The sequence below is a fragment of the Salvelinus fontinalis genome, chromosome 33 (assembly GCF_029448725.1).
Source record: "Salvelinus fontinalis isolate EN_2023a chromosome 33, ASM2944872v1, whole genome shotgun sequence".
In the NCBI taxonomy this organism is placed as follows: Eukaryota; Metazoa; Chordata; class Actinopteri; order Salmoniformes; family Salmonidae; genus Salvelinus; species Salvelinus fontinalis.
This window is the reverse complement of record NC_074697.1, coordinates 32,181,369-32,207,824: the sequence shown is the minus strand read 5'-3', so window position 1 is coordinate 32,207,824 and position 26,456 is coordinate 32,181,369. Positions and strand designations below refer to the sequence as shown.

Below are 26,456 nucleotides of genomic sequence, written 5' to 3'. Positions count from 1 at the left end.
ACCATCCATTACAACATTATTTCTCCTCGATTGTCCATCCAGGTAATCAGCCTTCCCAGACATGTTCTGGAGGCCCTCCCTGACTGTGGTGATTTATTCCGCCTTCCCAGACATGTTCTGGAGGCCCTCCCTGACTGTGGAGATTTCATTCTGCCTTCCCAGACATGTTCTGGAGGCCCTCCCTGACTGTGGAGATTTCATTCCGTATAGAGGAACAGTTTCTGGAAAGTGTATCCTGTGTGGTCTTCAATACATCCACATCCTTCTGTGTGAACTGAAGGCTTGTTTTAATGTCTTGTACATCTTTAGTCAGGTCGTCCAGCCGTTTGTTGGTAGACTCCATGATCATTTGTACAAAGCTTTTAAAGTTATTTTCCTGCTGAAGTATAATTTACTTATAGAAAACATTCTACTTCTCCAAGAGTTCACGTACCTGCCCAGAAGAGATGTGATCTGTGTCTTTTTTCAGAGGCATGACAGTACTAATAGTAGGACGAGTCCACTATTCACTCCATGAAATGAGAGACGCCGGCAGTAGAAAACTCTGGAAATCAGTAGTCCTAAAACCCGAGACAAATAGAAGTGTGGCCCTAGCCACAAGGGCTAACCGCTTAGCGTGCTTGGTATCCGGCAATAGTAAACCAGGTTGCCTAGCTTGATAGCTAGCAGCTAGGCTAGCTGCTTCGGCAATGTAGTACCACCTTGTTTGAGCACGGATCCTGGGACATATATCAGCGGTCCCAGCGTTAACGCGAACTGCGCCCCAGGATCCAGATATGAATAGGAAAACTACTGTAAACTTTTATTATCTAACTAGGTAGTTTGTTGTTAAAGTGAAACAAACCGAGTCCCTAGTCTTGTACTGCACATTGTGCTGTCTAGTATACACATACACATGTAACAACACCAACTGTGGAATAAGTCAAGGGCTATGAATACTTTCTGAAGGCACTGTAGCCTATAGTTTAGGCCTACTCTACGTGCTCAGCCATGCATTGAACAGTCTTTTTTTGCAAACAGTGATTGAGTTATATTATTAGCCTAAATTATGACTATCCAATCTACTCATCACATTAGGAATAGTAGGCTATCTTACATAAGTCTGCAAAAGTGATGATGAATGGAATGCTTTATTATAAAAGTGCATTTTCATGGTGAAAATTAGCTTCCCCAAACTTGAGACTCATGTGCCGCCTATGCCGCCTGCCTACGGCTGATTTGCAATACAAAATACCTATTTCCATTTCTATCTGTCTGCGTGGGCAGCCCTTATGGCATACTGAACATAACATAGCTCATAAACATGGATTAAGTCACCGCAATATTTCACCCATTTTGATACACTAAAAATGGCATGATGGTAATATACCACATTTCAAAGTGTGACATGCTGCTGTTGGGGAGAATGCAAATGGTTACCGCATAATTAACATTATTTCTCACAGGCTACACTCACGTTTTTATCTGCTCTTTATGCAAAGCAGACAGGCGTGTCTTTTTCACAATGTAGACTTTGACATATTTCCAAGTACTCTTGGCGGAAGCTTTAATATTATCTGTCTGGTTGCTGACCCCTGCTCTAGTGACTAGTAAAGTTATTCAATCCATTTCAGAACACCACAACACCCCTTATCAGAGAAGGGAAAATCATAGACTATGTCCATCCTCCACATGTCCTTTCACCACCTCTCCTCTCAGACTGTTCTCTTTACTTAAACAACAGTTAATGACTCTCCCTGGAAAGCTTACAGGGATGTGTAAAGCATACGGTATAATTACAGGTACTGCAAAGTGGATTCCAGTGTTTCTGTGTGGATGTTGTTGGGGGAAACCATATCCGACAGACTGTAACAGGAGTGTTGTATCAAGTCTGTGGCTGATTAGAGAGATTGACTGGTGAAGACACAGAGGAGAGGGATCTCTAGTACTGTAGTCAGGAGGATCTAGTTACTGTGCTGTTTGTGGCGGAAGACTATCTTACCATGATCAGACCGGTTGTGATGGGGTCGTTGCATCCATGGCACAGCTCTCCGAACTTGGCCCAGTAATCCTTCTTGCAGAAGAGTCGGCCCTCCTTCTGATAGTACCAGTGGGACAGGGAGGCACTGCACTGACAGCATCTGAACAAGGAGAGCGAGAGGAATTATGTGCATGTTTGTAAGTTTATTAGGCAGAGCTGACTTCATTAAACTGGCTAGGTCTTTGAAACCAGTACTGGCCCAGGTTGACTTCTTGTAGACAATCCCAGCACTAAAACTTCTTGGTTGATCACACACAGTCATCTATGGATAGCACTTATAATTGTCAGCTTGAAAAAAATGCCTTTCAATAGTTCTTTCCTCCTTGCACCAATCCTGACAGTGCTGGATTTGGCCTCCCCCTCTGCACAACATTTAACTTCTCGTTGAATGTTAGTCTTGAAAATGAAGATTGCTAACAAATTAGCCACCACATCTTCCTCAATAACACCTGCTACAGTTGCCGCCATTGTCACACAGACTACAACAAAAGCATGGGAAAACTAGCCTACTGCTCACTATTGGCTCATCAGTAGTGACATGCCTAGGCCTTCATGTTTTTTCCCCAAATGGTCCCACCCATTGCACCCAAATGTGATTGGTTCATTCACCTGTCACTCCAAATTTCTGCTCTAATAAAGCTTCTGAAGGCCTACCCAATGGCTGGCTGAGCTAGCTAGATTTTTCTACCCAGGTAAAGTATTCTCTTTCCAACACGAACTGAAGAGATGAAATCAGAAGATCTTAAAAATTATTAAAAATATTAAGTTGAAATTAAAGCAACATTTTATTTAAAAGAAATTATCTGAAGGACTAGAAGGCCCTCAGGGTCCCCCACTGATTAGAGGCCATCAACGAGCTAAACCACTGATATGTGTCTTACTGAAGGTAATGCAACAGATAATGCATCAGAGATCTGAAAGGGATGAAAGTTACATTTCCTTAACCACTAAGACTAAAGCAACACTCCCACATACATTAAGTGTTAGACCAAAGTGAGATCACAGATAAGACCTAGTCACAGTGTTGGGTTTGAAACAACACAGATGTGATGACAGACACCTACACATGTCAATGCTGTCCAAACACAACACACACTGTAACAACATTGTTGTTTATCCAGTGGCTTTTGATCCACACAACTAGTTTCACACACACACACACAGACAGACACACACACAGGGGAATGCCAAGATAAACATTACATCACCATTATAATGTCTACTACGATTGAAAAGTGATTTTATACATTCCAATAACATTTGATTTAGAATAAAACATCTCAGATATATAACCACATGTATAAACCGTGTGGTTCAAGCCCTGAATGCTGACTGGCTGACAGCCGTAGTATATAAGACCGTATACCACGGGTATGACAAAGCATTTATTTTTACTGTTCTAATTATGTTGGTAACCAATTTATAATATTAATAAGGCACCTCGGGGGTTTGTGGTATATGGCCACTATACTACGGCTAAGGGCTGTATTCCAGGCCCTTAGCCATTGTTTATTGGCCATATACCACACCCCCGAGGGCCTTACTGCTTAATTATATCATAGACATAAGGGGCTATCTGCATGTGGAGATCTTAAGGAATGGACCTACCGCTGTCAGTAACAGTACATTAAGAGAACTGATAGTGAGATATCTCTCGCAGGGAGAGAAGAGGAGAGAACAGGACAGAGATGAATGATTGGGTAGTGATGTCAGGCAGATAGAGATCATTGGCTGATAGACAGGGTGAGTACTGAGGAGTGAAGGGGAGAGGAGAGGAGATGACAACACAGACGACAACACAGTCACTAATCACAGAGACACACACACCAGAGGAGGCTGATGTTAGGAACTATAGGCGGACGGTATCAAATACATAAAACACTCCGTTCCATTGATTCCATTCAGGTCATTACTAAGAGCCCATCCTCCTATAGCTCCTCCCATCAGACTCCTCTGACAAACAGACACACACACTTCCATCAGCCTTCCTGGTCCCTTGTCTCCTCTGGCCTTCCTCTGCCAAACAGCCAGGGATCAATAGGAACAGACCTGGGGGAGTCAGGGGGACTGTTGGTCATCAATCCCCATTTGCTGCCTCTCTGCTGGGCTACAGTACATCCAGACCAGAGGCCTAGGAGGGGAAAGGAGATGGGACAGTGGGGTAAGGGTGTGGGGTGTAATGTTAACAGATGAATCTTAGTGGCCTGGGGACTGTGGGGAGGGAGGCCTAGGGAGAGTGAAATGGGAACGGGACCAGAAGGGGAGTGGGGATGAGGGCATTGGGGTAAGGTAGAGGATGATGGGGGGAAAGTGAGTGGAACAGATAGAGCAGGCACTGGAGTGGACAGAATTTCCCATGGGTTTCTGCAGTTATCATCAGTCTTCTTTAAGTCTATCCAGGACACACATGCATGCACCCCTGCAGAAACACACACAGACACTCAATTTACAAACACTGACATGTACACACTGAATTGCACACACAGTGAACATGTGAGTGTAACGGTCAAAGACAGAGCTCCCACTACTAGACTCTGATCCTGCTGCATGCAGTATGCTGAGCATGTGGTGTGACGATAGGAGGCAGAAATGGGTCAAGGGTAGCCAGAGGACAATCACAACCACACTACTCTACCTAGTCAGCAGTCCCGTCTTCCAGCTGCACCTCCCCCTCTCTACTGCAGAGTCCCTGCAGCCTCCTGCAGAGTCAAAGTCATACCTGGGCCTTCTCTACACACACAGGCATATCAGTACACAAAGGGCTTCAATGCTATCGAGCTAAATCCAAGCTGGTCACTTTATCAGGGAAGGGCATGTAGCGCTGAACTGTACTGTAGCATAACTGTAGCAGAACACCATATGAATATGTTACCCACAGTAGCAGGCAATAGTAGTAGGATTACATGCGAGTAAAAGTGTGAGTGTATGTGTTTGTGGGATACCCTTTGGATTTGTGCCTGTATGTGCACACGTCAATGCCTGTGTGTGTGTGTGTGTGTGCCCATGCGTGCGTGTTTGCATTACAGGGGGCACATAAGAGGATTAACTGTTTGAAAGACGCAGAGAGAGACTCTAACCCATTGTACCAAATACTCCGCTGGATGACTAAGAGCTTGCCCTGAGTTCAGTACAACTACTTCTTATACACCAAGGGCGCAACTGTGGTTTTAGAAGTGGGGGGACATACACTACATGACCAAAAGTATGGACATCTCATTCCAAAATCATGGGCATTAATATGGAGTTGGTCCCCCCTTTGCTGTAACAGTGCATTCGAAAAGTATTCAGACCCCTTGACTTTTTTCACATTTTGTTACATTACAACCTTATTTTGAAATTGATTTTAAAAATGTTTTCCTTATCAATCAACACACAATACCCCATAATGACAAGGAAAAAAATGGTTTTTAGACATTTTTGCAAATGTATAATAATTAAATACATGAAATATGACATTTACATAAGTATTCAGACCCTTTAATGTGGGACCTTATATAGACAGGTGTTTGCCTTTCCAAATCATGTCCAATCAATGGAATTTACCACAGGTGGACTCCAATCAAGTTGTAGAAACATCTCAAGGATGATCAAGCACCTGAGCTCAATTTCGAGTCTTATACAAAAGGGTCTGAATAATTATGTAAATAAGGTATCTGTTTTTTTATTTGCAAAAATGTCAAAAAACCTGTTTTCGCTTTGTCATTAAGGGGTATTGTGTGTAGATTGCTGAGAAAAATGTTTTATTTAATACATTTTAGAATAATGCTGTAACGTAACAAAATGTAGAAAATGTCAAGGGGTCTGAATACTTCCCAAAGGCACTGTATAACAGCCTCCACTCTTCTGGTAAGGCTTTCCACTAGATGCTGGAACATTGCTGCGGGGACTTGCTTCCATTCAGCCAAGTATGTTGGCCAATTAGGTCCAGGTTGCAGTCGGCGGTCCAATTCTCTGTGCAGGCCAGTCAAGTTCTTCCATAGCGATCTCGACAAACCATTTCTGTATGGACCTCGCTTTGCGCACAAGGGCATTGTCATGCTGAAACAGGAAAGGACCTTCCCTAAAATGTGGCCACAAAGTTGGAAGCACAGAATTGTCTAGAATTTCATTGTATGCTGTAGTGTCCCTTCAATGGAACTAAGGGGCTTAGCCCGAACCATGAAAAACAGCCCCAGACCATTATTCATCATCCACCAAATTGGCACTATGCATTGGGGCAGGTAGCGTTCTCCTGGTATCGGTCAAACACAGATTCGTCCATCGGACTGCCAGATGGTGAAGCGTAATTCATCACTCCAGAGAACGCGTTTCCACTGATCCAGAGTCCAATGGCGGCGAGCTTTACACCACTCCAGCCGATGCTTGGCAATGCACATGGTGATCTTAGGCTTGTGTCCGGCTGCTCGGCCATGGTAACCCATTTCATGAAGCTTCCAACGAACAGTTATTGTGCTGATGTTGCTTCCAGAGGCAGCTTGGAACTCAATAGTGAGTGTTGCAACTGAGGACAGATGATTCTGTGAGCTTGTGTGGCATACCACTTCGTGGCGGAGCCGTTGTTGCTTCTAGACGTTTCCACTTCACAATAACAGCACTTACAGTTAACCGGGGAAGCTCTAGCAGGCCAGACATTTGACGCACCTACTTGATGGAAAGGTGGCATCATATGACCGTGCCATGTTGAAAGTCACTGAGCTCTTCAGTAAGGCCATTGTACTGCCAATGTTTGTCTATGGAGATTGCATGGCTGTGTGCAACGGGTATAAGCTGAAATAGCCAAATCCCCTAACTTAAAGAGGTGTTCAGATACACTATATATACAAAAGTGTCTACATGTTGAACATGAACAGGCTGAACTGGCCCAGTGGCCCACCATCCACCACAGAGAAAACACAATGGTAAATATAGACGTGATAACGTGAGATGAGTAATGCATAATGGCCTGTGGAGAAGACCAGAATGAGATTAAGGGCTGCATGTCAGATACACATAACCAAAATATTCAGAGACAAAATGATGATCTGAACCAAAGGAATGGTTACAGAGAAAAGTGTTCACTGGATATGATACTGATATGAACTACCAGGCAGACCTCATATCTATTCATATCAAAAGGTCATGCTTTTGTCTTGCCCACGCAGCACAGGGTTAGCTAAGTGCAGGGTTCGCTGAAAGCATTGAGAAAAAGAAAAGAGATAGGAGGGAAGACATGCTGTTGGAAGCGTACGGGTGGAGTTAAGCAGAGGAGATGAGAGAGAAAGGAAGTTTAGCTCTGCTGAAAGAGAAGGAAAGGATATGTCGGGACAGGAAGAAGAGGCGCAATGCTTAAAGGACGTAGAGAAAGGATGGTAGAGGCAGGGAGATGAGCTATGCCAAAAGGATGGGATAGATGGGTTTTTACTTGATGATATGAGATTTGAGTGACAGGTCCCCAGGGCTCTGTCATCAGGGTCGGAGGGTAGAGAGGGAGAGAGAGAGAGAGAGAGAGAGAGGGTGGGAGAGAGAGGGTGGTAGAGAGAGAGAGGCACTGAAAGGAGGGATGAGCTGAGGGAGAAGTGGAAGGATGGAAAGAGAGATGAACAGGAGGCTGACAAATGACTATTCCACAAGCAAACAGACGAGCAACTAGGAAAGATCCCAGATTCTGAGATGCCAGACACCCAGCCGCAACCACCTAGGAGAATAGAAACATCCAAAGAAGGGGGGAGAGGTGGGTCACAAAATCTGGAGACCCCACTTTCACCCCTTTATTCCCAAATGGAATCAGCCAAAGTGCCTTGTAATAAAATGTATTAATTAATTCAATTAATTATCCTTGACCCCCCCCCCCCCCCCCAGCAAAACCCATGTAATTTTAAATCACCACTCACATAGAGACAGGGAGACAGACTGGTAAAAACCCTGTATTCATACAGAGACAATGGTTTGACCAAAACACCGGATTCATAGAGAAAGTGAGAAGAAAATTAACTAATCCATTCACTTCATATATACTGTATATATATATAAAAAAATATATATATATGTAAACACTCTGTGTAATCAACTAGTTTGCCTATTTTTTTTTTGCATAGCATTGACTCTGATCACAGTGATGATAATAGATTCAGATATTATCGCATTAGACTGATGTTCGTATATTTGAATTATCTTCAAACTCCTTGTATCTTATTTACAGCCTTTTGGGGACCCTACGTGAGATTTGTCACCCCACGGCAAAACATTTTAGTGGCCACTCTCTTGACGGTGGAGTACATTTCCTGCAATTCTACACATTTTTCCATGGGGTGGAGAGAAAACGTAGCAATTTATGTATAATACATGAATGCAATTCTACTCATTTTGCCACGAGGCAGAGAGGATTTTTTCCAGTTTTACAGCTAATTTCCTACAAATCCTGCAAATTCTCCTGGGGAGAATTTTTATCAGTTTAAAATGCCCACATGAGCTGAAAGACAATGCCCATATTTACCCATGATGTTGCACAACAATTTAAGTCAATAAGTCATAGTTTTAGTCAAAGTATGATATATTTGGGGTTGAAGTGGGAAATCCGAAGCGGTAACATCGGACATTTTTCTTGACAATGCATGCATTTTCTCTATGATATTACATGCTAATACTTTTCAGTCTACATTTTTTTTTATCAGGGCTTGGTTTTATTTGAATGTTACCACCCACCAGCATGTCATTATTTATTAAGTCAGAAACACCTGCAAAGTCCTTCTTTCACGAGTCGCAACTGAGCTGAGCAATATAATAGATGACCTTTGGCTGAACCAAACAGCTTTTCGCAGTAGACGCCTGAGCCATGGAGCAAATTAAAATAGGGGGTGCAAACTTGTGTTTTTACACCTCCACTTTTTACCAGCAAATTATCATAATCCATTTTAGTCATTTAGTGGACACTCTTATCCAGAACCACCTACAGTAGTGAGAGCATTCCTTATCATACTTTTTTCGCACGGTTAGGCAGTACAGTTAGGCTATCCATATTACCGGAGCGGCATCTTATTCTTTTTATTTCTATGGCGGATTTGTAGTTGCAATTTATGGAACATGCCAAAACTTTGGAGATAACAATAGATGGCAAAGTCAAATATACTGGTTTCCCCTATCCATCTGTGGCGAAGTTTTCCCTAAATGCTTATGACAAATCCAGCTCCAGAACCAGCCATAGCCTAGCCAGCTGGCGAATCTTTTCAATACGGTGTAGCAACAACAGATAACATTAGCTAGCTAGATAAGGTTAGCATGCTCGCTATCTACACTGACAGCTGTCAGTGCACTACTTGTTGAAATTCTCCACTCCACCTGGAAAACGTTCCCACCCCCAATTCATGAATATATATTAGCAGCCTGCACCATTCTTTGGCGGTGGAACCTAAACGAGAATTTCTGTTATAGGACAGGAATTTCCGTTGAAATATGGCCAGCATTGCCCTTTGGTGGGGTCCTTTAAAGCTAAATTCCCCAAATTCTACACATTTTGCCATGACTAATGCCATGTTAATATCATATCTGCGTGAGAATGACTAACACAATCAATTGGGGCCCACTGGAGGTCAGGGCCCCTGGGCACATGCCCTGCGTGCCATGATTACTACAAGTTTAAATAGCTGGCTAGACTAACTACCAATCAAAAAATATATATGGCTAATTTCTAATTTCCTAGCGGACAAGGGCCCCTAAGCGACCAGCTTATGTTGCTTATACCTGGAGCTGGCCCGCTTCTTTACCATGCAAACCACTTGACCCAGGTCAATATCTGACCAAGATCAACAGCTTCCAATGATTTTAAATGGATATCAAAGCAAAAGATTAATGAATATAATAATTGTGTTTGTTTACATTAATAAAAGTATGCCAATTTGACCTTTCACTACGGTAGGTCACTCTGATTTAGCTAAAGATAGAGGTATTGATCAGGAGGAGTCACACAGCATATATGTTTTACTATCCTTAAATTAATTTCCATTCAAAATCATATTTCCCCTAACCCCAACCCTTACCCTAACCTTAACCATAACCCTAAACCTAACCCTAATTCTCACCCTAATAGTAACCCTAACCCTAAACATAACCCCTAAGCTTAAAAGAGAATTTGTCCTCGTGGGAAACGTCCCATAAGGGATATTTTTCTATATTTTACTTTCCCTGTGGGGACTTCTGGGGATTTCCAGTAGCCACGAGAATAGTAATACAAGCCCACGCACAAAAGTTTCAGACTGAGTAGACACACAGTGGTTTCCCCAGTTCTCCCGGGGACAGACACATACAGCTGGAAAGTTTCCCACATAGGTAGTGGTTCTAACTCCTACACCAACATGCCATCTCAGCTGTGTCTTGTGATCTATTGGTCACCCTGTAAACCAGTGCCATAGTCTCTAACTAAAAATAGCAATACTGTAAACTGTGTTTTCTGTTTCTAGGATTAATGTTACTGCAGCACTCACATCACATACAATGTGTTGATTCCACTGATAACCCCTCACATCACTGAGTTGAATGGAGTATTGCTTGAGATGACATTTCAATACAAAAATTGGCATCACAAGTCAACCGTGCAAACTATAGAATGTTCACCGTAACCTAAAAGACATAGTCTATGTAACAATCAGACTTTCTGGTGGGACTCTTCAAAATGTCAGTCTGGCCATCCTCTCTCTCTGTCTGGATGACAGAGGTCATGGCATGACGTGGGCAGAGACACCTCTGAAGGAAGTGGGTCATGTCTACAGGAAGTGCTCTCTGTACTGGGCAGGGGAGGAGAGGACAAGAGGAGAGAACCTCCAACAAGGTGTTGACCGATTTTAAGGTTGAAATATTTTTTAGGATGCAGCATTATGAAAAGCGCAAGAAATCATGTGCCACACATGTAGCCTCCCATCTCTCTCTCACACAAACACAGAATAATCTATTTTGCGTGTCCAATGATCCTTCCTCTGTCCAATTCCATACATCTAAAATATGTCAGACATACAGTAAACCGTATGGTCAATAAATCGATATTCCACAATCCATAGTTGAATGAGCAATAAATTGCACTAAAGAAATGAGACAACATGATTAATTAGTTAGCATGTCTACTGAATGCTGATGTATTTTATAAACAAATTAAAATTTGTTTTTAATCAGTTGGCTGATTAGTATCTAAAATGTAATTTGTGTCTATTTTACATACAGTGCTTGCTGTTGTTGTGAGTGGGTATTGCCGGCAAGACTGCAACCCACACCAAGCATGTGACTATGAGGAAATATGACCTATGTCTTATGAGAGGGGGCCGAGAAAGAGAGGGTGAGAGAAAGAATGAGAGAGAAAGATATACAGAGAGAGCGACAGAGTATGTAATGGAAAACAAGATGAGGAAACGACAGCATCAGGGAGACCAGGGAAACACCTCTCCTGTTCGCATCTTGTCAACAAGCCAGTAATGTTCCCACTGGAAGGGAATACCAAGACAGGGATAGAGGGGGAATTCCTGGCAGGGGGCCAAGTTCTACCAATCTTCTTCAGTGGAACAAAAAAAAAGTTAAATCTTTCCAACCAGACATGGAAAAGGAAATCACTTTTTTTTTTATGGCGTTCTTTCAGATTACAACCAGTTCTGATAATATAATTTCAACAATATTTGAGCGCTGGGAAGAGAGTAGATTCTACAGAGAGATGGTTAGGATGGATGTAAGGGTTTCCCTTCTACTAACCAGTAAAAGGATGTGTAGTGAGGTAAGGATGAGCATTATTGGAGGATAGAGAGAGAGAGAGAGACACCCACACAAGGACGATAACCAACAAAATGAGACACATTCATCACAATCCCAACCAACCGCCCCCTCTCTGCACCCCCTTATTGTCATTCCGCTCTTCTTTATCATTCCTTCGTTGCCGTCTCCCTCAGACACCCTTCACCCTAGGGCAGAGCAGTTCACAGACCATGATGTCACTCCCCTTACAGAAAAAGCATGACCTAATCCGCTCGGTGGCCCCTCCCCATTGGGTGTTTTCAAATCCTCCCAGGAAATCCCATAGCCAATCAGACGCAGTCCGAAACCCCTCCCCTGCAATTGCAAGCTCAGCAAAGAGCAGGCATAAACCCTCTCAGTGCCGGGCTCAGCTATCCCTGTGTCAGCCATCCCAGCTCTCAAGAACAAAAAGATTAGGGAAAAGATAGTCTGTGCATTTTTATGCAGTGGAAAAAACACAGTGGTTGGCTGGGTTGAGTTCTAAGATGGCTGCTGAATGCCCGGTAGCTTTTGTCAATGGGGAACAGTTTTTGTTGTAGCACCGGCAGTCTATTGGTCTATTAAGCAGGGGCATTGCAGGTAACATAGCTTTGTTGAGCTGTGTGGTGGCTGTATGCTGGGGGGTAAATAGTGTGGCGGCTGGGGGGGAATAGTGTAGATGGAGGCAGTTTCCTTTGTACTCGCTAAGCCCTGTGTCTGTCTGGCTTTCAGCACGGCTATCTATGCACATTCTGTCTGTCTGGGGCAGACTGGACTGGACAGGAAAAAGAGAATGGCAGTTCATTCTCCAATGTTCCACGACCACGGGCAAAACAAGACATGAGTGATGGAGACTATCAGGTGCCAACAACATTGGCCTCTGGTTCTGTCCTAGCATCAGTGAATAGTCACTGTTCAGAGGACCACAATGCATAGAAGTAAAAGTACACCTTTTTGTGTTCAGCATACAAATATGTTGAGTCCTGGAGGTCGGACAATGTTGGACTGATATAACTGGTAAAGTGAATGAAAAAGTGTAGAAGTGAAATAGTGAATACATTCTATATCTATAACACTGGGATAAGGAAGGTCAAATATAATTTCTGGAAGTCTGATAAAAGGCTTGTATTACAAGGCCAAAAGTTTAAAGCTTGGGAGTGGGATTGTAATCAGAAGAAAGAACCTACATGTATAGACAGACTCCCTTTTCCTTTGTAAATGTCATCGTCTCAGATTAACAATGGAAAGTTACAGTCGGTGTGCAAAAATACTTTATTAAACAGAACTGTGTGTTCTTGGTTCTGGAGACAGAACAGAGACACAGTGTCAGTCAGTGATCTCAGTCTAAAAACAGAGTGGGGGGATAAACCTGGCAGCACTTGATGACATGAGAACAATTTTCTGAATAATCTCTAAATCCACAAACCAGATGAATTCCTGAAGTCGATCATTTTATAAAGGAGCTTTCGAGCAAGCTAGCCCTGAGCCATTTTTGTATTTTTAAAAAAAAATGCAACCTTTGTTTAACAAGGCATGTCAGTTAAGAACAAATTCTTATTTACAATGATGGCCTACCAAAAGGCAAAAGACCTCCTGCGAGGACGGAGGCCGGGATTAAAATAAATAAATAAAAAACATAAATATAGGACAAAACACACATCACGACAAGAGAGACAACACAACACTACATAAAGAGAGACCTAAGACAACAACATAGCAAGGAAGCAACACAGCATGGTAGCAACACAACATGTTAGCAGCACAAAACATGGTACAAACATTATTGGGCACAGACAACAGCATAAAGGGCAAGAAGGTAGAGACAACAATACATCACGTGAAGCAGCCACAACTGTCAGTAAGAGTGTCCATGATTGAGTCTTTGAATTAAGAGATTGAGATAAAACTGTCCAGTTTGAGTGTTGCAGCTCGTTCCAGTCGCTAGCTGCAGCGAACTGAAAAGAGGAGTGACCCAGGGATGTGTGTGCTTTGGGGACCTTTAACAGAATGTGACTGGCAGAATGGATGTTGTATGTGTAGGATGAAGGCTGCAGTAGGTATCTCAGATAGGGGTGAGTAAGGCCTAAGAGGGTTTAATAAATAAGCATCAACCAGTGGGTCTTGCAACGGGTATACAGAGATTAGCAGTTTACAGAAGAGTATGGAGTGCAGTGACGTGTCCTATAAGGAGCATTGGTGGCAAATCTGATGGCCGAATGGTAAAGAACATCTAGCCGCTCGAGAGCACCCTTACCTGCTGATCTATAAATGATGTCTCTGTAATCTAGCATGGGTAGGATGGTCTTCTGAATCAGGATTAGTTTGGCAGCTGGGGTGAAAGAGGAGCGATTACGATAGAGGAAACCAAGTCTAGATTTAACTTTAGCCTGCAGCTTTGATATGTGCTGAGAGAAGGACAGTGTACTGTCTAGCCATACTCCCAAGTACTTGTATGAGGTGACTACCTCAAACTCTAAACCCTCAGAGGTAGTAATCACACCTGTGGGGAGAGGGGCTTTCTTCTTACCAAACCACATGACCTTTGTTTTGGAGGTGTTCAGAACAAGATTAAGGGTAGAGAAAGCTTGTTGGACACTAAGAAAGCTTTGTTGTAGAGCATTTAACACAAAATCCAGGGAGGGGTCAGCTGAGTATAAGACTATCATCTGCATATAAATGGAAGAGAGAGCTTCCTACTGCCAGAGCTATGTTGTTGATGTAAACAGAGAAGAGTGTGGGGCCTAGGATTGAGCCTTGGGGTACTCCCTTGGTGACAGGCAGTGGCTGACAGTGACAGCAGATTTTCTGACTTTATACACTGCACTCTTTGAGAGAGGTAGTTAGCAAACCAGGCCAAAGACCCCTCAGAGACACCAATATTCCTTAGCCGGCCCACAAGAATGGAATGGTCTACCGTATCAAAAGCTTTGGCCACGTCAATAAAAATAGCAGCACAACATTGCTTAGAATCAAGGGTAATGATGACATCATCCATAACCTGAGCGGAAACCAGATTGCATACCAGAGAGAATACTATAGACATCAAGAAAGCCAGTCAGTTGATTATTGACAAGTTTTATCAACACTTTTGATAAACACGACAAAATAGAAATAGGCCTATAACAGTTAGGATCAACTTGATCTCCCCCTTTAAATAAAGGAAGAACCGTGGCGGCCTTCCAAGCAATGGGAACCTCCCCAGAAAGGAGAGACAGGCTAAAAAGTTTGGAGATAGGCTTGGCGATGATACGGGCAGCAACCTTAAAGAAGAAATGGTCTAAACTATCTGACCCAGATGTTTTTGGGGGGTCAAGTTTCAGGAGCTCCTCTAGCACCTCATACTCAGTGACTACCTGCAGGGAGAAACTTTGTAGCGGGGCAGGGGAAAAAGAGTGAGAAGCATTGCGGATAGTCACATTAGAAGGGGTGGGAGATGAGGAAATGTTCGACGGGCAAGGAGGCATGGCTAAGTCAAATAGGAATCCTGACTTAATGAAGTGGTGATTAAAGAGCTCAGCCATGTGCTTCTTGTCAGTAACAACCACAACATCAACATTAAGGGACATGGGCAGGTGTGAGGAGGAGGGTTTATTCTCCAGGTCTTTAACCGTTTTCCAGAACTTCTTGGGGTTAGACCCACAGAGAGAGAACTTTAAAGTAACTAACTTTGGCCTTCCCGGATAGCCTGAGTGCACTTATTTCTCAGGCTGAGCCAGTCAGTCTGAGTATGAGTGTGCCGAGCATTTCGCCAAATGCAATTCTTGAGGTGGAGTAACTCTGCAAGACCACAGTCAAACCAGGGGCTGAACCTGTTTTTTATTCTCATTTTCCTCATGGGGGCGTGTTTGTTAACAATACCAAAAAAGAAGGTCAAAGCATCTTTGACAGAGGGGATCAAGCTGATTCTATACCATTTTAGAAAGGCCTGTCATGAAGGAAGGCTTGCTCATGAAAGTGTTTTAGCAAGCGTCTATGACAAATCAGGACAGGTTGTTTCACTGAGCAGCCATAGCCATAACCAGAGCCCTAAGAATAGCCAGCTGCAACTGCCAAAGCTAGCCATTTGCCCTCTAGATAAGAACTGTGGGGAAATCTAGGCCTAGGTTAGGAGATAAGCCAAAAGCTTACCAAATAATTAATTTGAAATTTGCTCTGGACTAATATAATATATTCAGGTGAGCAAAGCCAGAGAAAGGAAACAGTGTCTCTGACCCCTACAAGCTCCTCAAGGAAACTAGATAAAAGGATGACATAGAGAGTAATAGCAGAGGAGGAGGAGGAGAGAAAGAGTGATTGAATGATGGAGGAGGAGGTTGAAGAGAGAAAAGAACATGGTGATAGAGTGATGGATGAAGAGAAGGAGAGGAAAGAGGGGAAGGAGGGAGGAGAAAAGAGAAGCACCCAGTGTCCACCCTTTAAGAGTAATTTCCCTTCCTCCTTTACTCAACATCTGTCTAACAAATCTCCACATCCGTCCTCGACAGCCTTTCATTTGTACACAGCCTGTTCCTCCTGCTGCTCTACAGAGATGAAACACAGAGATTAAATACAGAGATGAAATACAGAGCAGACCGGTGAGCCAGGGGAGTCAGGCAGATTTAATCCTGTCAGGAGGATGTGATGTTTAATTTCTTCAGCCTCTCTGATGATGACATTGGTCGTCTTTGTATAAACCAGGTTACTGTCTGCCCACACACCTGCTGTATGTGTGATCTCCTCTGCTACACTTTCACTTATCCTCTCTTCTCCTCTGCGCTCACCTCTCCTCACCACTCTTCTCCTCCCCTCACCTCACCTACCCTCCACTCCACCCATCTCATCCCTCTTCTCTTCTCCTCCCGCAACCATTTTAAGGTGGCTAACAACACATCCATTACTTCCTGCCTGGTGTTAACTATCACTGAAACAATACCACATTCAGTTACATCTAAAGTAGACACCTTACATAAAGTATAGTTTCATAACCTTACAATATCAATGTTACACAGAAACTTTTAGAAAGGGATTTATTGTACTGTACATGGAGGTGTACATTTTATGATCTGATCAGGTTTCAGCTCCTATTCTGAGTATTCATGTCTACTTCAAAAGGAATGCACCTGTTGTATCAGAGTGTATGATGTGATTTAAATGAGGAAGCTCCTGCACACAGCTTGCAAATGCTCACCATTATGAACATTCCAACCACACCTAATTTAGCCTACCCCAATAACACATTAAAGGAAAACTCCACAAAAAAACAATATTTTGGTTTCATTAGCCATTGTTGATATAGTGCCAAATGTTTTGCATGTCAGCAATCAAGTTTTCAAGATGCGTAACTTTCAAAATACAGAACTCTGTCCTGTATTATTCATTTTGCATCATATGATGAGAAAGTGACAAGAGTATTTAAACAACATGTGTGAAGTCTGCTTTATGTAAAAAATAACTCAGAAGCTACAGTTCACCATAGTATTCACCAAAAGCCATGGAAGACACTCATTCACAGCTTTGTGATTATCGGACCCGCTATTTATAAATTGTGAACAATTTCCCCTAAGGGTCTGGCTGTCGTTGGATAACATGCTTATCTGACAACTCACACAAGGCAGGCACACACATACACGCAAACATACAGAGAGGAAAGCTGGAGTCAGTGAACACAGACGGAGCACTGTATCACAGCGACACTGAAAGCTTCTCTACATCCCTCATCTAGTTTATTCATACTGTGGAGTACTCTCTGTACACTGCACCCAGGCTACATAGGGCCTGACACACTGCAAACAGAGCAGTCACATAGCAGAGAGGCTGGGAAATCATGGTTAGGGTGGACAGGGAGTTATGATCAAAGTCAGACATGGGGAGTTAGAGAGACACAGGCAGAGTGAGGGAGAGTCAGTACTGTGACAGCCTGAATACAGTCAACATGTGTACTAGACTCGACAATGTACACTTCTGCACACTGGGTGAGGGGTAGACAAACAAACAGAGATTGTATAGAGCACCACACCAGTAAACACATACTATCACATTAAAAGGACACACAGTAGAGACATGGTCTAAGTTCATAAACACATAGCCTAACAAGCATTGTTCAAATTCATTTTGGAAATTCACATTGTTCAAAGTCATCTGTAATATTTCTGGTCACGAAAGTGAGAAAAGCAGACATGGAAACGAGGTTTAAAAATAAGGAAGTGATTTCACAGGCCCACCCAAACCACCCTTCTGTCTAGTCTGCGATGCTAACAACATGCTATCTGCTATCACTTCTCCATTAGTAAGCAAATGCATCCAACTCTAGTCGAGTGAACGGTATTCATGACTAAACAGGGAATTTTAAGCAAGTTGTTTCAATGAGTAGATGTAGAAATACAGGAACATAGTTCTGGAACTGCAACCAAGAGGAGCCAAGTACCCCAACAACTCCACTACATCCCATACAACTGCCCATCCTAGCCTTTACGTACATCCACCCAACAAAAGGACTTACTTCTTGCCCTTGATGTGATTCCTGTATCGCTGGTCCCTTCTCAACATGTCTCCCTTCAGAGACAAGGCCTTGCTATGACAGTCAGTAAACATGCTCATCTTAACAGCAGCGTATTGAACAGATAATCTATAGAGAGGAAACCTGCCGCTACTAAACCACACCACCACACAGCAGCACTGTCACAACCATGAATATCTTTCTCTTCCTCTCACGCTGCAGCTGCATTCTGGGGCCTCTTTTTTCTTTTTTAGTCATGTGTTTCCTGTCCCTGCCCTCGCTCTCGCTCTCCCAGCTTCCTTTGGGAGTGGTGGTGACCCTGTGACATCATAGTCTTTCCCTTCCCTCCTCCTCTTCCCTTCCTTCATCCCTCTGTCTGCCAGACGGCTGGCCTCTCAGTCAAATACAACTGGCTTCTCACAGTCAGTTAACGACAGCCAGCTTCGCATATTCAACCAAAGTGGGATAAAGGGGCCCCTATCTTCCTAGCCAATACTACTCAATAAAGGGTCCCCCATCTACCTTACTCATTCTACTAATTTCCATGTTACGCTATCTGATACCGCACACAAACACATATCCTATTCATCAAAGACTATACAAGCTAGCAGAAAGTACATTTTTCAATCGATTAAAACCCCTTAAAAGTTTCTGTTTCAGTTTACCAACCTTTTCCTGCGACTCTGGTTCCATTCCATTTTGGATGGAGGAGGGAGGAGACGGAAGCCCCTCGGCGAATCAGGTGATGGTTTAGAAGGAGATAACATTTCCTTTAGCCAGTTAAGACGATCCTTGAAGAGGAGTCGGTGTCCTAATAGGAATCCTAACAATTCAGGTGATCTTTACAAAGGAAATGGTGTCTCTTTGTTAAGAGCCTCTGTGGACAACCCTGTAGCTACCGCAGCACAGAAAGAAACTGTTTTAGGCAAGACACAGAACAGACCTATAAGGATGAGCATACTGGTCTAGCACTGGTACTTTCAAGTTTCACTTCCTTACTGATCCCCCTACCAAATCTCTACTTTCAAAACACAAGTTTCACATCAGTGGCATGGTCAGGAGGGAAAGGCCACAGAGCCTAACAATTCAAAACAAAGAGAGTGGGTGTCTTAAATAGTTGCCACAGAGCCATACAGTACAGCTATAGTATACACTATTATATAATACATCATTATGTAGTGTTAAGGATTTAATCTGCTGTGCTATCCATCAGTTACGACAGATCATATCACATGAGCACCATTATACACATCAGTAATATGAAAAATAACACACTGATGTCTAAGGCCATGCAGCGAACAGCTTGAATCCTCTTTCTCACCCCCTTCTGGCACATCTTTTAAGATAAGTATAGCGGTTATAAATACGGTATATGGCTATTTACAGTGAATGCATACATTTTAAAAGAGGTCGTTTAAGATGAGTCCTCGTCTTAAAGAGGCAGAGACAAAGCGAGAAAAAAGAGAGAGAGACAGAGAAAAAGAGAAACAGAAAAGAGAGAGAGACAGAGAGAAATAGAAACAGAAACAAGAGGCAGAGAGAGAGAAAGAGCAAAGAATGTGCCTTAAGAATGGAAAGACTCTGGGGGGGGGGCTCTGTTGCATGTCCTTGAGAAATTGACTTCTTTCAGCCTTGGAAGTGTGTGTGTGCGTACAGTGTTAGTGTGTGTGTCTGTGTGCATATACTGTATGAGCATACATGTCTGACCAGCCAGGTATTGATTGAACCTGGATCGTCAGTGTGGCGCAAGACCGTGTTAGCAAGGGCTAGGTATTTGCTTTTGGAGATGACCCAAGTCTTCAGGCAAGGTTACACATCACGCATTGCGAATATAGTTTACCGAACCACCTACATGTTTGTGTGCGCGGCATGTGTAGGAATATATACAGTACTGTACAGTATTCGTATGTATGACCTGCAGGGTTGCCAATGTACTGACACAACAACAGATCTTGCTGTCCGTTTTTTGGCCCTTGGGGGCAGCAGAGCAAGCTGGCAGAAACAGTTACAGGACCTCGCTCTCTCTCTCAAGAGAATATAATTTGTCTGACTTTTGATAGTCCATGAAATGATAACTCCTATGAATGAGTATTTGAGTAATTTCGTTCTATTAAAAAAGAAGATATGACATTAAAAAAAGTTAACTCGCAAAGAAGGGTACTTTCAAAATAGGTAAATGATGATAGCATTGTGTGTATGAAAAGCATATGTTTTTTTGACCCCTGTAAAGAGACATACCATGTTACCATACCATGTTATTGTTTCTGCCGAGTCAATATCTTTCTACTGTACACCTGTGGTGTGCCTTCCCAACTTCCCAAGTGTCAAATGTCAAACACTAAACTCACTCCATCTACATTACATTCAACTCCATTCAACAAAGGGCATCCAATCCACCCAAGAGCAAATTCTCCTTAAAGTCCTTCCACTGAGGGCTATCCAAAGAGTCAAGTAGTAGAGATCCAATTCTTGAGGGAGAACTGAAACATCAGTCAATGCCATGGATGCCTGCCTAACAGACTCAGTACACTACCAGAAGGAATCTTGTAAACTGGACTCTATCATCGATTGTAACATAAAACGCCTCTCTCTGAGTTCTGGGAGTGGGGTCAACAGCAAAATCTCCTTACCGGCTTTTAAAAGCATGAATGAAAACTCAATAAAGCTAAAGCATGGTTCTGAGCGGTAGGCTCCTTCACTGGCAGTGTTTGGGGAGCACTTTAGCTCCCCTCCTCCATGGGTGCTTTGTGGTCTCTGGTTTCTCATGGTGAGCCCTGGGACTGCCCCATGCTGAGAGAGTTGGAGGATTGACTAATAGGAACGTGTTGCTCTGTGAGAGCGCCACAGTATTTTCCCATGAAGCTGCTGTTCCTGCTGCCGCTGGCTCTGTGAACAGCGCACACACACACACACCCATCACTGGCGTTCTGTGAGGACCATGGAGTTTTTCCACCCCTGAGAATCCCAACAGCCTCCAAATAATCCATTCCAGCTATTTTCCCCCATTTCGTTTATTTTTATCTGCCATTCTAGCACTCACTGAGCTTTCAGTTCTACTTGGGGATCAACTAGCTGACGGGATGGTTGGAGTGTGTTTTCATGATTTTCTCATGTTTAGTCCTAACCCTCTTTTTCCTTCTGTGTTGCTTGAGGGGAGTAGGGGGACGCAGGCGGCTTTCCATAGACGTCTCCGATCAGGAAAGCCATCTTAACCCCCCCTTTTTCCCTTTACCATGACAATCCCTCCCTACCCAAGGAGAAGGATCAGAAATCTATTACCTCCATATTCTAGACAGACAGGGAGAATTAGAATGTGTGACAGCATGCATGTTAACCCTTAGCTATTCTATCTGAAGGAAGCAGTTACTGTTTTTTTATTTGTTGTGTTATTGAACGGATAGGACAGTGAAGGGAAGACAGGAGAGAAATGCAAGTCAGAAAGGCAGTGTGTGGAAGTCGACAAGCCACAAGTTACACAGTTGTAGTAGTGGTAAAACGTGTATCTGACTTGTATGTCCCAACAGGGTCGATGACAGCCAGGTCTTCTCAAAGTAACATTCAGTAGAGACTGAAGGAGTTCTTACATTCCACCCACACAGGGCTCAGGTGTGAATTACATTTGGCACATCACCAAGTGTGAGAAAAATGTGACCTCTTTTCTGTCCTAGCCTCTTCGCAAAATACATACAGTGGGGCAAAAAAGTATTTAGTCAGCCACCAATTGTGCAAGTTCTCCCACTTAAAAAGATGAGAGAGGCCTGTAATTTTCATCATAGGTACACTTCAACTATGACAGACAAAATGAGAGAAAAAAAATCCAGAAAATCACATTGTAGGATTTTTTATTTATTTATTTGCAAATTATGGTGGAAAATAAGTATTTGGTCAATAACAAAAGTTTATCTCAATACTTTGTTATATACCCTTTGTTGGCAATGACAGAGGTCAAACGTTTTCTGTAAGTCTTCACAAGGTTTTCACACACCGTTGCTGGTATTTTGGCCCATTCCTCCATGCAGATCTCCTCTAGAGCAGTGATGTTTTTTGGGCTGTTGCTGGGCAACACAGACTTTCAACTCCCTCCAAAGATTTTCTATGGGGTTGAGATCTGGAGACTGGCTAGGCCACTCCAGGACCTTGAAATGCTTCTTACGAAGCCACTCCTTCGTTGCCCGGGCGGTGTGTTTGGGATCATTGTCATGCTGAAAGACCCAGCCACGTTTCATCTTCAATGCCCTTGCTGATGGAAGGAGGTTTTCACTCAAAATCTCACGATACATGGCCCCATTCATTCTTTCCTTTACACGGATCAGTCGTCCTGGTCCCTTTGCAGAAAAACAGCCCCAAGGCATGATGTTTCCACCCCCATGCTTCACAGTAGGTATGGTGTTCTTTGGATGCAACTCAGCATTCTTTGTCCTCCAAACACGACGAGTTGAGTTTTTACCAAAAAGTTCTATTTTGGTTTCATCTGACCATATGACATTCTCCCAATCTTCTTCTGGATCATCCAAATGCTCTCTAGCAAACTTCAGACGGGCCTGGACATGTACTGGCTTAAGCAGGGGGACACGTCTGGCACTGCAGGATTTGAGTCCCTGGCGGCGTAGTGTGTTACTGATGGTAGGCTTGTTACTTTGGTCTCAGCTCTCTGCAGGTCATTCACTAGGTCCCCTCGTGTGGTTCTGGGATTTTTGCTCACCGTTCTTGTGATCATTTTGACCCCACGGGGTGAGATCTTGCGTGGAGCCCCACATCGAGGGAGATTATCAGTGGTCTTGTATGTCTTCCATTTCCTAATAATTGCTCCCACAGTTGATTTCTTCAAACCAAGCTGCTTACCTATTGCAGATTCAGTCTTCCCAGCCTGGTGCAGGTCTACAATTTTGTTTCTGGTGTCCTTTGACAGCTCTTTGGTCTTGGCCATAGTGGAGTTTGGAGTGTGACTGTTTGAGGTTGTGGACAGGTGTCTTTTATACTGATAACAAGTTCAAACAGGTGCCATTAATACAGGTAACGAGTGGAGGACAGAGGAGCCTCTTAAAGAAGAAGTTACAGGTCTGTGAGAGCCAGAAATCTTGCTTGTTTGTAGGTGACCAAATACTTATTTTCCACCATAATTTGCAAATTAATTAATTAAAAATCATACAATGTAATTTTCTGTTTTTTTTCTCATTTTGTCTGTCATAGTTGAAGTGTAACTATGATGAAAATTACAGGCCTCTCTCATCTTTTTAAGTGGGAGAACTTGCACAATTGGTGGCTGACTAAATACTTTTTGCCCCACTGTATTATGAACACACACACACACACACACACCCTACCCACTCCCTTACCCCCCATCCTAAGCCAGCACCGTGGAGTAGCCAGATGTGTCTCTCCCTCTCATCTCCGGCCCATCTGTATACTCTCTGACTCTCACACACACAAACGCACACACACAAAACTCCAAAACCCTTTTCGGCTCTCTCCAGTGACCCAGATGTCCTCATCCTCAGATCTCCCGTTGGGTCATCCAGCAGTGCTGTGAGTCACTAACGCAACACCAAGCACCCAGGCCAATGTTCCACACAGAAAAGAGAAACCCCACTAGCAGACTTAGCAGAATGAGAACAGTGGATAGAGGATACAGGGGACAGTTTTTACAGAGAGAGCCAAGTTCAGACTAAACACACAGCATCTGACTAATGGATGATACACTGCTGACTACCAGCAAAGGGATTCAAATGGACGCAGATCATATGCTGTGACAAAACCTATGTGCATGTATAGGCCATACTTATAGCACAACAAAACACAAACAACTACAAGTACATGGTATAGTTCGCAATATGGGCCAGTTTCCAAGATCCAGTAATATGTGTCCTGGAAACCGGCCCAAATGGTCTACTTATGAGGTTAATAAGCGGTGGTAGAACAAGGTAATAACAGTGCCTGTGTGGGTCATTTTGAATGATTTCTAAATGAGAAACATATCAAAGAGATATCCTTTGAGTGTGACAGGCTGATCTCATCTCCTGCATCCTGAAACTAGGTTTGTCAATGTCAACCCAAGAACAGAGAGTGTAAAACCGAAAATAAACTAAAGAGACAGGGTGGGAGCAATTATGTAAGCAAGACGACAACAACAACAGGCAGTGTCCTATTAATAACATCCCATTCTCCAGCGGGCACACTGCTTTCTGGGAAAAACGGTCTGGTTTTCAAGCAGAGTGAAACAACTTCACCAGCCCCTGAATGAATTAGTTAGTCAGTATAAAGGGGAGTTGCACAACCAGGGAGGGCTGATGTTTGTCATGGTCTGTTGCATCACATACTGTACATATAGAACAACAGCATCATTGGGCGGAGGGAGGTTCTGTGGCCATGTTAAGTTCAAGTTTAGGTCAGTGATGGGGTGTAGATTAACTAAGTACAACTACTCTCGTTACTGTAATTGCGTAGCTTTTCTGAGAACGTGTACTTTTTTTTGTATTTTTCAAAGTCAGTCATTTGATTTCTACTTTTTACTTCGACATTTCATTAAAATAACAGTACTTCTACTTGAGTAGGATATTTCAGTACTTTTTACACCACTGGTGAGCGAGTAAAAGAGGGCGATTGAGAGTGAGGTGAGTGAGTGAGGAAACGAGGGAGTGAGAGAGAGTGTGAATGGATGAGTGAGTTAATGTCAGCCAGTCCCATGGACAAGTAACAGAGAGTTGAATGAGGGATTGAATGGGTGAAATAATTTCTGGAGTCTGAAGTATATTGAAGTCTGGCAGATTTATTGTTTATGCACTTCATTTTGTACTAGCTTTTTTATTTATCAATAAATATGTATTGCTTTGTATGTTTGACTTATTTTTTTAAATGTTAATAATATATTTTTGACAAATCCTTTTTAACATACAGATAGATGCGCCCTGTTGCAACTCATAAAATATATTAACTTTGTTTTTGCTCTCTTCCTTTTTCAATACAATGCATGGAAAAGATCATGTGTAACAACGTTCAGGTAACCTTAGCAAAATTAGATAATTATCAAGGTCAATGTTGCTATTTTAAAAGTAACTCAATTTTAAATTAGCTACTATTTATTAGAGTTATTTTTTTTACACCAGTTATTTGACTTCTTCTTGAGTAAAATGTATTTCAGTACTCTTTCCACCTCTGGTCAGTGATGAGGTCAGTGTGAGGGAGGACAATGGAGGGGATGTCTGATCATGGAGGCAGAACCATCCTATGACCAGAGAGAGGGTTGATAGACATTACAACTCACATACTGAACTCCAAGGACCTGGATTCTCTATCATGTAACTTATTCTATAGAGCTTACATCATTCCATCATATTGGCTACAAGTATGGACATTTGGCAAAGGGTCAGGAGATAAACCAAAGATCTAGCGCACTAGATTTAAAATGGGTGAAGAAAAACTGGTATTGGATGCCATGCATTGTACTGATAAAGATCCCATAAAAAGTCTGTTCACACTATGTGTGCATGTGAGCCTCGGCACTGAGCTACTCTGGAAACTATAAAGACGACAGAGCGTTGAGTGACAGCCAACCGAAGGGAGCAGATGAGAAAGAGTGTATGGACGTCATGGGTCGCTAGTTGCTACTGATGGTTTACTGACATTTTACAGATAATTTAATGCTGGTGAAGGTGTGAAGTGTAGGTCATCCCCATGTCTGTATTCTCTCCTCACCTCATAAAGCTGTCTTGATAATAGGGCATTTACAGTAGGACACACACACAGGGTTGGATCTATTTGACTAACAGAGTGTTGTTGTTGTTGTGCAGATAGTGTCTCCAGGTAAGACTCCAGTCTTTTCCCTGACGACAACCAGAAACAACTGACCAAATACAGGCATGATGGGATATTGGGAGAGAACCAATTAACAGAAAGCTTGTCACCAAAACAACAAAAAAACTGGATCATTACAGTTAATACTGTAATACTTTTTATTCTAATACTATTGGAAGGAGAGAGAAAGTGAGGAATGAAGGGAAGGAGGGAGAGTGGTTTCTCACAAGCTTACGACTTATCTAGTTAAAGTGGAATGGACAGCATTAACTACTTTGCAAATATGAAACAGACAATCATAATATCGGTCAAAAATAATCAGTTTACGCTACAAAACCAACCTAACATTACATGACGTACACTAAGGCATTGTTGGCAGAATAGATACATGCAGTTCAATGCATGATAAATGTAATTCGCCAATAGATTTATTTTTAGTCCCATTAA

General features: G+C 42.8%; 1 protein-coding gene across 3 annotated transcripts in view; it reads right to left on the bottom strand.

Annotated features, from left to right (window-relative positions):
- LOC129832046 (LIM domain kinase 1-like) overlaps positions 1-26,456 on the bottom strand; it is an 84,202-nt gene that overhangs the window by 46,997 nt on the left and 10,749 nt on the right. For 2 of the 3 annotated variants that reach the window (XM_055895773.1, XM_055895771.1), the window contains exon 3: positions 1,982-2,120. In XM_055895773.1, the coding sequence (XP_055751748.1) occupies positions 1,982-2,120 (139 nt within the window). Of the gene's footprint in view, positions 1-1,981; positions 2,121-18,221; positions 18,407-26,456 lie in introns of those variants that run through there. The other variant, XM_055895772.1, reaches the window with a different exon arrangement.